Below are 15085 nucleotides of genomic sequence, written 5' to 3'. Positions count from 1 at the left end.
CTGTGTCACATCTCTCCTGGTGGCATCCTCCCACTTCTTTCCGAGTTGAGGATCATCTAAGGATGAAACTGGGTAGGAAACTAGGAGAACATCTGTAATTCCAAAGGCAGGGGGAAGGGGAGAGGGCGGAGGACTCAATAAAGCAGTAGTTACCGGGCTGAAGACAGGCTTTTCCCTCACTCTTCTTTCTATCCCCGGGATTCAGATTTACTTTCATCAGACATCAGCACTACTAGCAGTAACTAGCAAACTTCAAGAGAAAAAGACACCCCCCCCCTCCTCACCTCCCACACAGTACCCTCCGCCCCCACCCTGGTACCACCGCTGGGAAACACTCACGTAAAGGCAAAGAAGAGCGTCGTGGCTCCTACTAAGAAGATGGCGGCTGCTGAGACCGGAACATACTTGCTGGGTTTGAATCTCTTTCCAGACTCTGCGGGCATGTTGGAGCTCTGATGGGAGATCTGCCCTGCCGCATAGCCCAGGCCCACACAGCGGCAGAACAGGCAAGAAAATGGGACGAGGGAGAAACAGTGGAGAGAGAAGTACCGAAGGGAACCAAGAAACAGAAATGTTGAGGTGTCACCCTTCCCCCTCCCAAATAAAACCAGAGGTCAAAAGACTGCCAATGAAGGAAAGCGCATGGGAGGGGGAAAGGCGAGGGCCCGCCGAGCAACAGCCACCTCCCCAGAGTGAGGCAGACAGAGTGATGAAGAGACACAACTTGTGCAGTTTAGAAACTGGAAACCAACGGTAGGCCGGACACGTGCAAATGGATGCGAGTGGAGAACATGGGCAGTCAAGCAGGTCAAGGGACAGCTCATGGATGGACGCAACTCTTCGAAAGGAAAGTCAGCCGAGAATGGAGGAGGGCGGAATACTTCAGAGAAAAGAAAAAAAAATTTCTGAGACACGAGGGTAGCTCCACACCGACCACGCGTCCACTGAGGGTGACGACCCACACCTCAAAGAAGTGTGCCCAGAGTTTCTACTTCAATCCCCAAAGGAACCCAGAGCCCATTGCTGCTGGAAAGAAAAGCAGTTTGTCGAGTCCCTCTGGGCAGTTTTCTCGAGTCACCACTCCCACACCTTGACTTCAGGGCTTTCAGCTGGGCACTGATTTAACTTGATTTCTTTCCTGTTGATGGCTGAAGCAGGGCAGCTGCTGGTACAAGGCTGAGTTGTAATTCCTTTTCTTTGAAGAGGGAGGGAAAACAGAAAGGAGCACAAGGAGATTTGTCTTCGATCTCTTCTTGTTGTTCCCAAGTCCTCTAAGAACTTTGTTTTCTACAGAGTTCATACAAAACTAAAGGAAAATACAAAATCCCCGAAGCCATGTTCTTTCCAATAAGCAAAAGAAGATGAATTCAGTTAACGCCACTCCGAAGATACTTTTGAAAGGTTACTATGGATGAAAGTCAAGTTCCAAAGAGGTCCCTGTTTCCAGATTAATCAAGGTCTCCGATCTATCTTCAATCTTGGGGTTTCTGGATGCAGAGTTCAACTGGATTACAGTGCCTCACCTGGAGCAAAACAAATCATCTTGATCAGAAAACTTCTTTTCAGTAAGTTTCTTAAGAACATTAAGGCTAAAGGCCCTCAGGCTACTCTGCTAAAAATGCCTAGTGAAAGATTATTTTCATTTTCTTCTTCTCCTTTTTGGGCCACACCCAAGGGTGTTCAGAGACCAAGCCAGGCCAAGGTTCTCGCCACAGAGTTTGTACTCCAGCTCTCTGAGCTGTCATGGGGCCCCAAATATTTTTCTACTTTGTGAATGTGTATGGGGAGTCAGAATTCTTCACTATCCTAACTTCTGGTCATACTGGAAAGAGAAAAACATGACTTCATTTGGCCTAAGGTCAAAAAACAAACTCTTATAAAGGCCCATCTCATCTGACACAAATATCAAGGCACAATAAATATTAAGAATGTCAAAACTGCAGCGAGAGAGATAGTACAGCAGATAGAACGTTTGCCTTGTTGACCTGGGGTTGATGCGGGCATCCCATATGGTTTACCAAACCCCACCAGGGGTAATTCCTAAATGCAGAGCCAAGAGCAACCCCTAAGCATAGCTGGCTGTGACCAAGGAAAAAAAAAGGGTCAAATTGGACCAGGAATATGGCCTAGTGGTAGAAGACATACCAAGCATATATGGGGCCTTGAGTTTGATCCCCAGTATTTCAAGGGGTGGGGGGATAGGCACATTAAAACTCTACCACCACCAATAAGCACATAAAAGTGAAGGGTATTCTTCTTTGACAAAGAGTATTTATCACACCACACTGAAATAAGGACACTGAAATATCACAATTGGGACCTTAAGACTCACTTCCTTTTAGTCTCTCATATCTCTATGCATTTTAGTTATAATTCTGAAAAGGTAAAAACTAAATTTTTTAATTCTGGAATAACCCACAAAAGGACTTGAATGAGAAACATTCCTGCCTTGAAAGGAAAATGTCTTCAATAAGAAAGTCAGTCAGATGGCTGATGCTTTTCTTCCCAATTTAACAGTTTATCCCAACACTGGCGATTAGTAGTTCACTGAGCCCCACCTTCTCAGATATGATTAAGAGCAACAATTATTTTTCTGTTGATGGTAGTAACAAAACAACACCATCACTTTACATTTTATAGAATGCTTTTCATCTGGTGATCTCAAAGCACTTAACTCACATTATCTGGTGACATGGCCCCTTATCCCACTCTGTAAAATTGAAGGCTAGAGAATGCCTGGAGCCATTTCACTGAATCACTTGAGCAGTCAGGCTCAGAACCCAAGAGTTCACAAGCCCCTTCGCCAACACAAACTCTTACTACCTCTTTCTTATCCTTTACACTACCTGCCCACACAGTTAGGAATCCAGGGGGGCAGGGGGAACCTTTTTTTTAACTTGTTAGAATATTTTAAATACTTTATTCCATTCAAGCCATCTAGCATCTCCCTTAATAACAAAAGGCCAGACTGAAATGTCAGAATTCAAACAATGAAATAGTGGGGCTGGAGCGATAGCATAGCACGTAGGGCATTTGCCTTGCATGTGGCTGACCCGGGTTCAGTTCCCAGCATCTGACTTGGTCCCTCAAGCACCGCCAGGAGTTGTTCCTGAGTTAATCCCTGTGCATCTCGAGTGTGACCCAAAAAGGAAAACAAACAAACAAACAGTGAAAAAGAATATGCTGGGGAATTTGTCACTTCCTTTTTCACCTGTGGCATGAAGAAGGTAAAAGCACCTTCTTTCAACATCCATCATCACTCTGGAGAAAATTATTTTAGAGAACCAAACAATATGAGCATAGAGTGAATCCCCAAAGAGATTACAAAAAGTTGTTAGTTCTATTAAAAGACTTGAGGGACTAGAGCAACAGTCCAGTGGGTGGGGTATATGCCTTAGACACAGTGGACCTGGGTTTCATCCTGGCCCCCAATCTGGTCCTATGAGCCTGTCAGGAGTGATCCCTGAGAACAAAACCAGGAGGAAGCCCTGAGTAGCTGGGTGTGACCCCTCCCAAAAAGTGAAAACTTGGTTCCCCTCAAAAAAGTAGACTTGAGAGAGAAGAAGAGAGCACAGCGTGTAAGGTCCTTGTCTCACACTGTACATGGCTGTCCCCAGCCCTACTGTGAGTGATTCCTGAGTGCAGAGCCAGGAGTAAGCACTGAGCATGCCTGATGTGAACCCCCAAAATACAGCCCAAAGCAAACAAAGGACTTGGAACCATGGATGGGACTCCATGGAAGAGCACTTGCCTCACATGTGTGAGGCTGTTTGACTCCCCGTAACTGCTTGGTCTCCTGAGCACTGTCAGGAGTACCTCCTATCCTCAGTCAGTGGCTAACTGTGGGCACCCCTCCCCCGGAAAAAAAAATCCCTAACTTAATTATCTAACCCTCTGTTTCCTATAGGTATCAAAATCAAAACCCAAGCTTTGAGTTCAGGCCTAAGCAACTTTATTAACGCAACACAGGGGATGGAGATTAACTCAGGGGCTGAGCCAGTTTGATTCCTGTCATCACCAGGAGTGCTGAGGGAACACAGGGTCAGGACTAAGTCCTGAGCAGTGCTGTGTGTGGCCCCAAAATAAAAACAAGCCAAAAAGGGGGCAAATTTTTGGTTTTTAAACAATATTATTAAAGGTTTCCCTCAAGATCGTGAAACTTACAGGGAACAGAGCCACAGTACAAGAGGTAGGGCCTTGCCCTGCGCTCAGTCAAAGGTGAGTTCGAATCCCTAGCACCGCCTAGTATGGCCCCCTAGTCAGTCAGGAGTGATCCCTGAGCACAGAGCCAGGAGTCCAGCGGAGCACTACTGGGTGTGGTCCCCAAACGAAGCAAAATAAAATAATAAAATTGCTGTATGAATCGCTGGCTTCAATTAACAGCACCTGCTCCTCCCCCAAAACAGAGGAAAAATCACCCTACTAGGATATAACTTAGCCGCCCGATATTGAGTCAAATTGTTTTTTCTGACAGAGAAAAAGGCACGCACCTGGGTTAACAGTGCCATAGTAAAGCAAGGATCACAAGCGGCCCTTCCCAGAGCACCGTACTAGAAGAGGCCAGCGACTGAGCCGCTGGGGCACAGGCCTTGGAAGGAACCAAACAATTGACCAGGCGTTATCCCACACCCCAAGTTTTCACAGGATTTACTGCGGGCTGTGAGGGCTGAGACGGCAGGGCGAGTGTGGGCCATCAGCATGAGAAAGGTGGACAAGAATGCCTCTGACACACTCAGGCACAGAATGACCTATGGAATGGAAGTATGTATACATAAACAATACGAAATATGTGGCTTGGTGGCTTTTGCGAAGGTTTACCCGTGGCGCTTCGCTTCCTTCACAAGGGTTAAAGGGAAGTAGTGCCCGCGCCCCTACAGATAGGGCCAAGTCCTGTTTGCAGAAAGAAAGGGGCGTGAGAGAGGACAGCTAAATGCACCGTAATCAAATGATCATGGAAAACCGGCTGCACGCCGGGCGAGGGAGTTGCAGCACGGGCGTTATAATGTAGCAAGGTAGCAAAGTACATGGTCATGTAACACCCGTGAGCACTGGGGGAGGGGGGTTCCCTGAAAGAGCGATCATGAGCCCTCTGGAGCCATGTGCCACACCGCACCGACGGCAGGGATGGGGACCTCCGATGACATCTGGGCGAGGAGGCACGGGGGAGCAGGCATCCGAAACATCCCAGGCGGTCCAGCCACCGTGTGGGGCCGGCCAGACGCGGGGCGGACCCTGTCCCTCGCGCCCCGCCACAACTTTTCAGTCACTTTCTCACTTCTCCTTTCCGGGCTTGTGTTCCACCGAGACGACCGCAGCACACTTTTCTTTTTTTTTTTCTTTTCTAAATTTCCGCGCCCCCGCCCACCCCCGGGGGTCCCAGCGATTTCTCAGAGGCGAACAAGACGGGCGAACCCATCCGAGCTTCCCACTTGTCCAAAGTCCCCTCTAGAAAGCGGGTGGGGGGGGGGGGCGATGGCAGAAGGGTGAGAGAGAGAGAGAAGGTGGGGGGGGAAGCTGGAGGCGCAGGCGGCGGCGCGCCGGGTGGGGGGCTCGGCGGGCGGAGGGGCGCAGCGCCCGGGTCCCCCACCCCGGAGTCGGGGCCGGCGGCGGCGGGCGCCGGAATGCGCGGAGGCAGGGCCCACGGGGGCTGCGGGGAGCCGGCGCGGCCCGGGGGCGGAAGGGGCGGCGGCTGGGCACCGGGCGCGGGGGGGAAAAGCGGGGTCCCGACCCAGCACCCGGGGGCCCGGCACTAACCCGTTCGGGGCGCCGGCCGCCCCCGACTGCCCGGCCTCTCCCCTCGCCGTCCGTTTCCGGGGCCATCGAGTCCCCGCCGCAGTTGGATGAGGCGGCCCGGCGGAGGAACGGGGCCTCCTCCGAAGCGGCTCCCCCGCCCCGGTCCCCCCCTTCCCTAGAGGTCACTCTCCCCTCCCACCTCAGTGGCCCGGCACTTCCGGTTCCGCAGGGGTCGGCGTCCCCGGCACTCACCCCCCGGCGCGGTCCCCGTCACGGCCGCCGCCGTCGTTGTCGCCGCCGCCGCCTCCCGGCAGTGCCGTCCGGCCTCTGAGAGGCAGCGCGCGGCCCCCGCACGCTCCACGCCCGCCCGCCCTGCTCCGCGCGCTCCCGCCGGGCGACGCTCGTCTTCGAGGCAGGCGCGCGGCCGTTGCCCCCCCCTCAGTGCCGGGTCTCGGGCCCGCCCCGCGTTCCCATTGGCTGCCGGGCCCGGGCGCGCGCGACGTCTCACGCGGGGCACGTTTCTCTCATTCATGCGGCTCGCGCCGCCGCGCCCGCCCCCGCTCACTCGCCCATTCACCCCCGGGCCCCCACCCCGACGGCGCTGGAGGGCGTGCGCGCGAACCCGGGCGACCGCGGCGACCTCGCGTCGGGATTGGCGGCGGGCGCCGAGCGGCGTACGCACGCGAGAGCACGGGCGCGCGCACGCCGGGCCGCGGGGGCGCCGCCGCCGGCTGCGGGGAGACGGGACGTGCTGGCGTGGTGCTCTGGGAAATAGGGAAATGACCTGGGTCGGCTTCCCTGTCCCCTGCCGCCTCGTTTCTGTTTGCGCTGTCCCCCCCCCACTCCCCGCCACACACACACACACACACACAGAGCTCCGAGGAAATGAGGAATAATTCGGTGTGCACTGGCTTTTTACTCGAAAGCAAGCGGCCACCCTCCCGAATTCACCCAACTCCCTGAGAGGAAGCGTGGTACGGTCCAGACAGGCTTCTGGCAGAACCAATCACCGAGAGACCCCCACCGTCTGCGGCTTCACCCCCTTCCAGCATTGGCCAGCCGCGAGTCGCCTGCAAAGCCCTTCTCATCTTCCGCCCCCTCTTTTTTTTTTTCAACAACAAAAACTTTATTTGAAACCCTCCTAACGAAGCAGTCCTCTCTGCCCTGGCATGTTTTTAATCTTAAGACCAGCAGCATGGGAGTATGCGAGTGGTGTGGGTCGTGATTTCCTCCTGGAACTAGAGGGGAGCCGGCTCCAGAGGGTCGTCCTCTCGAGGCGGGGGCGAAGTTCCAGGCGGGAAGGTCCGAGGAGGGCGGAGAAGGCGCGCGGGACGAACTTCGCTTGCTGTCCGTGCCCGCCTGGGAAGGCGTGGGGAGGGCTACTCGCCCACCGTCTCCCGCGATCTTTGCTCCTCGTGCTTCGTCATTCCGGTGGTTTTTCGCTGCAACACTACGGGTGGGCGCCCAGAGACGGTGCTGCAAGGAGACTCCCCTCCTCTGGCGAGCTGCTGGCTCACTCTGCGGAGATCATGGCGCCCCTTTGCCCTAATTAGCCCGAGAGACAGCTGTGACCCCCAAGCAAGGCCAGGTGTTTTCGCCTCCTTTTAGCTCAAGGCCATCTCTCTGTGGAAAGCAGCTCTATTACATAAACTTGACCCTTCTACGGCTCTCTATGGGCTAAAGTTCCTCATCTCTAGAAGTGTTTCTAAAGCCTGAGATTTGTCCTTGGATACAGTGTAAAGTGTTGGATTAATTGTGGCCTGATACTTTTAGCAGTAGGCAGCCGAGTAAAGGAGGAAACCCCTGTTTTCCTAGATCTAGCCTAGTTTATTCTCTGACATGGCATATATATCGGGTTCTAGCTCAGGCCTGATAAGGACTTCAATCCTCCACTTATTGCAAATATTTTAAACAAACTTGCTAGGGCCAGAGTACAGGAGTTAAGGCGCTTGCCAGGCATGTGGCAACAGGGTTTCGTTACCAGCCCACACACACGGGTGAGCACTATCAGTAGTCCCTAAATACTTCTGGGTGTGGCCCCAAGCTGGAAAAATTACAAAATTATAGAAGGTAACGTTTTAATAGCTCTTTCGACTGTTCTCATCCTGTCTTCGTAGGGCCCAGATTTCTGAGGCCGTATGTTAGTGCAGGAAGAAAGAGCTATGCTTCAAGTATCACTCAAGAGTTCTGAGTTCTGACCTCCATCAAGGATCGAGGATCAGGGACAGGGACGCTGCCTTGTTTGCCAAGGTGTCAAAAATCAGATGGGCCAGACACGTAATGCAATTTGGAGATGACAGCTGGACTAGAGCCGTTACCGACTGGATTCTACCTGCTGTCAAAAGAACTCCTAGCCGCCCACCTACAAGATGGTCAGATTTCTTCATCAAGACCCTGAACAAACTGATGTTCTTCGTGTTCCTGGAGTGAGCCGGCGCCATTGGGCTAAACTAGCACTCAACAGGGACGAATGAAGATGTTACTGGTGCCCACTCAAGCAAATCGATGAGCAGCGGGTTGACAAGTGACAACGTTTTAATATTTTAAAGGTTGTTCTTTTCCGTTGTTTTGGCTTGGGGGCTACACCCAGCGATGATCAGTGACTGCTCTCAGGAATCAACCCTGGCATTGCTGGGAGCCCATGATATTTCTCCAAACAAAATACAGCCTTGGCTTACACATAAAAAAGGGCCGGGAAGATACTTCAGAAGGCTGGAGGGTACACTTTGCAGACAGGACCCCCAAGTTTGATTCCTCAGCAAGTCCATGGATCCACATTTGGATCCAAGGGATGCTAGGCGTCAAACCTGCAAGGAAAGCGCCTTACCCACTGTCAGATCTCTCAAGGCCTCAATATCTTAGTGGTTTTTTTTTCTTTTTGGGTCACACCTGGCGATGCACAACGGTAACTCCTGGCTTTGCACTCAGGAATCACCCCTGGCGGTGCTCAGGGGACCATATGGGATGCTGGGAATCGAACTTGTACGGGTCGGCCGCGTACAAGGCAAATGCCCTACCCGCTGTGCTATTGCTCCAGCCCCTCTTAAAGTATTTTTAAGTATTTAAATTTTTACAAAAGTAAGAGTATTATGGAAAGTGATTACATCCTTTGTGGAGTGTTTCTGAGGTCATCCCCTCCTAGATCCATGGATTCGCTGAGGAATCAAACTTGGGGGTCCTGTCTGCAAAGTGTGCCCTCCAGCCTTCTGAAGTATCTTCCCGGCCTATTTTTATGTCTAAGCCAAGGTTATATTTCCTTTGGAGGAAAATCAGATTTTATATTTTCCGTTGTACATTTTTTCTTGCATTTTAAGACTTTTAACTCAACAACTTAAGGAACTTTTTCTACTTTCAACTGTTGAAAAAAAAAATAGAACTGAGGGCTGGAGCGATAGCACAGCGGGTAGGGCGTTTGCCTTGCATGAGGCCAACCCAGATTCGATTCCCAGCATCCCATATGGTCCTCTGAGCACCGCCAGGGGTGATTCCTGAGTGCAGAGCCAGGAGTAACCCCTGTGCATCGCCAGGTGTGACCCAAAAATTTTTAAAAAAAAGAAAATAAAAGAAAAAGAGCTGTGAAGGGCAGAAGTAATAGTCTAGCGCAAACTGCTTGCACATAGCCAACCCGCATTCTACCTCAAGCACCACCAGGAGTGATAAGTGACCTCCGAGCACAGAGCCAGGTGGAAGCCCTGAGCACAGCCAGATGTTGGCCCCTGTCAAAACAGGAGGAAAAAAAAAAAAGACAGGCAAGAAACAAAATAGTTTCAGAAGTATTCAGAGAAGAATTCCCTATCTTTTAACCCTAGTAGCACCAGCAGCCCCTATGTTTATTTATCGGGAGGGGTGGGTGGGTGAGGGAATGGGGCCACACCCAGGGCTCAGGGGTTATTCCCGGCTCTGTGCCCTGGATTGATCTCTGACAGTGTTCAGGGACCATGTGGTGCCCGGGTCTCTGAAGCATACAAGGCAAGCCCCTTACCTCCTAGATTTCACTCCAGCCCCCCAGCCTATTTAACTACTGCCTTCCTGCCTGTCCTTATGAAATGTCTGTGATAAAGGAGTTTCTCCCCAGTTTAACAATCATCCCTTTACTGCATGTCCCTCCGATTTTTAATTTCTTGCTTTTTGGGTCACATCCGGCGATACAAAGGGATCACTCCTGGCTCTGCACTCAGGAATTACCCCTGGCGGTGCTCAGGGGACCCTATGGGATGCTGGGAATCGAACCCGGGTTGGCCGAGTACAAGGCAAACGCCCTACCCGCTGTGCTATCGCTCCAGCCCCTGAAGCTTTTTAATTTTTATTCAACTCTCCAGATTCATATTTCCAACTGTCTCCGTGTCATCTGCATGTGGACAAATCAGACTAAACATTCCCCAAGTAGAAATCGTGCTCTTCCTTTATCTCCTCCCAGTATTTTCCCAATCTCATAGCCAATCTAGTTGCTCAAGTAAAAAATAAAATCTAGGAATCATCCTTCTTTTCTTCATCACTCCCATCACAAGTACTATCAGATTTTACCTCCAAAATAACCTAAGGCTACGTGAACACCAGCTCCACCTCTGCTGCTCTAGGTAAAAATCCCTCTATTCTCATATGAAAAATGCATTGTCCGGTTAAGCAAGCACTGCCCAGAGTAATTCCTGAGTGGAGCCAGGATTGAGCATTGCTGGGTGTAGCCCCCCCCACCGCCACCTCCCCCCACAAGAAGAACTGCATCATCTTCAATTTATGCCTTTCTATTCTCCTTCTTTCGGAGCGGGAGCCACAGATGACCTTATTCTTGGCTCTGTGCTCAGGGACCAGTCCTGCTGGGGCTCAGAGGACCACGGGGTGGGGTGGGGGGTGCGGGATTAAACCTGGGTTGGCTGTGTGCAAGGCAAGTGCCTGCCTGTACTATCTCTCCAGCCCATTGTCTTTCTATTCTTGTCTATAATTCACTCTGCACAGATGATTTTCTCAAAACGTAAATTAGATTACACACCTTCCTTTGTATATAAGTTGCTATGGTCCAAATGTCCTAATATTCCTCAAATATGTTGAAATTCAAACCCCAAACAATGGTACTAAGAGGCGGGACCTCTGAGAGGTGCTTAGGTGATAGGTCATGCAGGTAGAACCAGCAGCTGCCTTTCTTGTTTTGGGAGGGGGGCCACACCCAGGACTACCCTGGCTGTACTTTGTGGACCTTGTGATACCAGGACTGAACCCAGGCCTCTTTCAAAGCATGCACTCCAGTCCACTGAGCTATCTCTCCAGCTAGAGAAAGCCTATTTTTCTGTTTTGCTTTTGGGTCACAGCCAGCGAGGTTCAAAGATTACTCCTGGCAGTGCTTGGGGATGTATGGGATGCCGGGATTGAACCCTGGTTGGCCAGATGCAAGGCAAATGCCCTTCCCTCTGTGCTATCACTCTGACCCCTAGTACAGCCTTCTTGAATGGAGCAGTACCTCTCTAAGAGGACAAGTGCTCCCCTGCCCCTGTCACCACATGAAGACAGTTTAGTGGGCAATCAGCAACTCAGAAACAAGCTTTCATTAGATTTATTTATTTATTTATTTATTCATTTATTGCTTTTTGGGTCCCAGCCAGCAATGCTCAGGCGTTACTCCTGGCTCTGCACTCAGGAATTACTCCTGGTGGTGCTGGGGGACCATATGGGATGCTGGGAATTGAACCCACAAACGCCCTATCTGCTGTACTACCACTCCAGCCCCGCCTTCATCAGACCTTAAGCATTCTGACTCCTGATATCTGACTCCCTAGTCTCCAGAACTGAGAAATTTCCAATGTTTGTAAGCTGCTGTTCACGGTACTTTGTTATAGCTGACCACTCTAGGACATCCCCTCTTCCAGTGAATCCCCACACCATTTCAATCTTAGTTCAAAATAGATGCTCAGGCCACCCTACCTGGCCACTCAGTTTAAACTAGCCTTCCCAGAGGCTGGAGATAGTACAGCAGGTAAGGTGCTTCCTTGCACACAGCCGACCCAGGTTCAATCCACAGCACATTTACGGTCTCCAAGCTCTGCCAGGCTGCCAGGAGCGACCCCTGAGCACAGAGTCAGAAAGACTTTCTTTTTTTCTTTTTGGGTCACACCTGGACACACAGGGGTTACTCCTGGCTTTGCACTCAGGATTTAGTCCTGGCAGTGCTCAGGGGACTATATGGGATGCTGGGAATCGAACCTGGGTCGGCTGCATGCAAGGCAAACGCCCTACCTGATGTGCTATTGCTCCAGCCCCAAGAAAGTCTTGTCTTTTTTTTTTTTTTAATTTTACAGTTTTTACTGGAGGTTTTGAAGGGAAGGAGGGAGAGAAAGTGGGAGAGAGCAGAGAGTGACTCGCTCAAGAGAGAACTCAGGCTTCTCCAAGGGCGGGGAGAGCCCCTACACACATTCCAGCATTAGACATGGAAGCAGGAAAGTCCACCTCTCGAGAGGGCAGATGCGGGCGACACCTGTGCTCAGGCACCGCATGTGCCCCGCCACAAGGACACAAGCAGCACATGGGCTCGGGCAGCATATGCGCCAGGAAGAAAGTCCTGAGCACAGTCAGATGTGGCACAGTTCCACCCCTACCCGCACCAAATAAAATTACAATAGCCCTCATTGACCAGGGATGCAGCTCAGTGTGACCTTGCATGTATCCAACTATTGTAACAGAATTCGCTTCATCAATTGCATGAAAGCATCTTTAGGTGAGAAAGCAAGATTTCTCATTATTTTATGTCAAGAAGGACCTCAATCAGGCAATCACCTGAAATTGTGGCCCCAAGCACACTCTTGTGGGATAAAGGGGAGAAAAGCAGAAGAAAGGCGATTTTTTTTTTTTTTTTGCTTTTTGGGTCACACCGGGCGATGCACAGGGATCACTCCTGGCTCTGCACTCAGGAATTACTCCTGGCGGTGCTCAAGGGACCATATGGGATGCTGGGAATCAAACCCGGGTCGGCCGCATGCAAGGCAAACAAACGCCCTACCCGCTGTGCTATTGCTCCAGTCCCGAAAGGCTATTTTTTTTTCAAGATTTTTGTTGTTGTTGAATCACTGTGAGATAAGACCTTTACAGAGCTGTTCATGATAAGATTTCAGTCATACAGTGTTTCAACACCCAACCCTCCGCCAGTGTACATTTCCCAGCATCAGTGTCCCCAGTTTCCCTCCTACCAACCCCCACCCTTCCCCAGCCTTCTTCTGTGGCAGGCACTTTTCTCTCTAAAGGGGTTTCCTGATTGGTTACTTAGACTTAATGACAATATACTGAGTACATTGAGTCAGAAGGGGCAAAACATGGGACTAAGAGAGGGACCGTGGCTGGGACTCCTTGTGGTGGATAATTCTGTTTTAGGTCCCGTGTATTTATTAATCTACTCATTGTTTCGGTGGCCTCTCTCCCCTTCCAGCCTAGGCAACAGGTTGGTTCGGGTCCTTCTGTTCCGTTCTGAATCATAACTTATGATTTATGGGCCATGCATCACTCCCCAGCCTCTAGTATGGGTCACTGAGAGTTCCTTCCTCGTAGTTACCTGCTTAGCAACCTGTTTATGCTCCCAACTTTCTCACCATGATCACAGGGTGGTGATTTATTTTTTTTAATTTTTTTTTTTGCTTTTTGGGTCACACCTGGCAATGCACAGGGGTCACTCCTGGCTCATGCACTCAGGAATTACTCCTGGAGGTGCTCAGGGGACCATATGGGATGCTGGGAATTGAACCCGGGTCGGCCGAGTGCAAGGCAAATGCCCTACCCGCTGTGCTATTGCTCCAGCCCCCCAGGGTGGTGATTTATTTATTTACTTATTTCTTTTACTTTTTGGGTCACACCCAGCAATGCACAGGGGTTACTCCTGGCTCATGCACTCAGCAATTACTCCTAGCAGTGCTCAGGGGACCATATGGGATGCTGGGAATCAAACCTGGGTCGGCCACATACAAGGCCAAACACCCTACCTGCTGTGTTATCACTCTAGCCCCAGGGGTAGTGATTTTGATCCCCAGTGCAATGCATTAAGGACCAGAGAGAGAGCACAGTGGGTAGAGCGCTTGCCTTGCTTGTGGCTGACCTGGGTTCCATCCTCTGCGTTTCATATGGCTCCCTGAATCATCAGGAATGATTCCTGAGTACACAGCCAGGAGTGCTGAATATGCCCTACTACCATCACCATTATCCACCCCAACCCCCACACACACACAAAAAGAAAAACCCCACCAAAACAACAAGCAAAAATAAATAGCAAAAAAGTATCCAACCAGGGGCTGTAGCAATAATAGTACAGTGGGTATAGCACCCGGCCAACCCTGGTTCAATCCCCAGCATCCTATATGTTCCCCCTAAACCCATCAGGAGTGATCCCTGAGTGCAGAGCCAGGAGTAAGCCCTGTACAATGCCGGGAGTGACCCAAAAAGCAAAATAAATGAATGAATGAATAAATAAATAAATAAATAAATAAATCACCACCCTGTGAGTATGGTGAGAAAGTTGGGAGCATAAACAGGTTGCTAAGCAGGTAACTAGGAGGCAGGACTTCTCAGTGACCCATACTAGAGGCTGGGAAGTGATGCTGGGTGAGGCCGCTCCAAAAAGTATCGCAATCTATCTCATGGAGGAAGAACCAGGCACCCAGCCCAGGATCTTGTAGGTGTACAGCATGTTCTCTACCATTGAGTTACAGTCTCAGCGCCCGTATTTCAAATTTCTAGGGTTTTATTATTTTTGTTTCTTAACCACACCGTTGTGCTCAGGGATCACTCCTGGTGGTCCTGGGGGACCATCTGTGATGTCAGGGTTCAAACCCAGGTCAGCTGCCTTACCTGCTGTACTTTTTTTTTTTTCTTTTTGGGCCACACCTGGCGATGAACAGGAGTTACTCTTGGCTCTGCACCCAGGAATTACCCCTGGCAGTGCTCAGGGGACCATGTGGGATGCTGGGAATCGAACCCGGGACGGCCGTGTGCAAGACAAATGCCCTACCCGCTGTGCTATTGCTCCAGCCCCTGCTGTACTATCTTATGTCTCCAGCCTTTTTTTTTTTTTTCGGTTCTGGGCCCCTGCAGTGCTCAGGGACCACTCCTGGTAGGGCTTGGGGAGACCGTCTGGGGTGCTGGGGATTTAACTGCCTGCTGCAAGCAAAGCAACTCCTACCCACTATCTTTCACTATCTCTCCACCCCACGGCCCAGTGCTTTTTGGGGGTTTTGGTTTATTGGTCACACCAGACAGTGTTCGGGGATTAGAGTACTCCTGGCTTTGAGCTCAGGTTGGCTGCATGCAAGGCACACAGGTAGCTTCACTGTATTAATAATGCTCTGGCCTCCCACAGCCCACTTTTAAATTTCTGTATAGCACT

At 50.9% G+C, this 15085-nt stretch overlaps 1 protein-coding gene across 3 annotated transcripts in view; it reads right to left on the bottom strand.

Moving 5' to 3' along the window:
• Positions 1–6245, bottom strand: part of ZDHHC5 (zinc finger DHHC-type palmitoyltransferase 5) — a 28490-nt gene extending 22245 nt beyond the window's left edge. Inside the window, exons 1-2 of one of the 3 annotated variants that reach the window (XM_055142695.1) lie at positions 5933–6245; positions 340–1523 (exon numbers count right to left, since the gene is read on the bottom strand). In XM_055142695.1, the coding sequence (XP_054998670.1) occupies positions 340–443 (104 nt within the window). In that variant the 5' untranslated portion in view covers positions 444–1523; positions 5933–6245. Of the gene's footprint in view, positions 1–339; positions 1524–5754; positions 5898–5932 lie in introns of those variants that run through there. The other 2 variants (XM_055142693.1, XM_055142694.1) reach the window with 2 other exon arrangements.
• Between the last annotated feature and the right edge of the window lie 8840 nt (positions 6246–15085).

The sequence above is a fragment of the Sorex araneus genome, chromosome 6, assembly GCF_027595985.1.
Source record: "Sorex araneus isolate mSorAra2 chromosome 6, mSorAra2.pri, whole genome shotgun sequence".
NCBI lineage: Eukaryota > Metazoa > Chordata > Mammalia > Eulipotyphla > Soricidae > Sorex > Sorex araneus.
The sequence above is the reverse complement of the archived record's forward strand: the minus strand, read 5'-3'. Positions and strand labels throughout refer to the sequence as shown.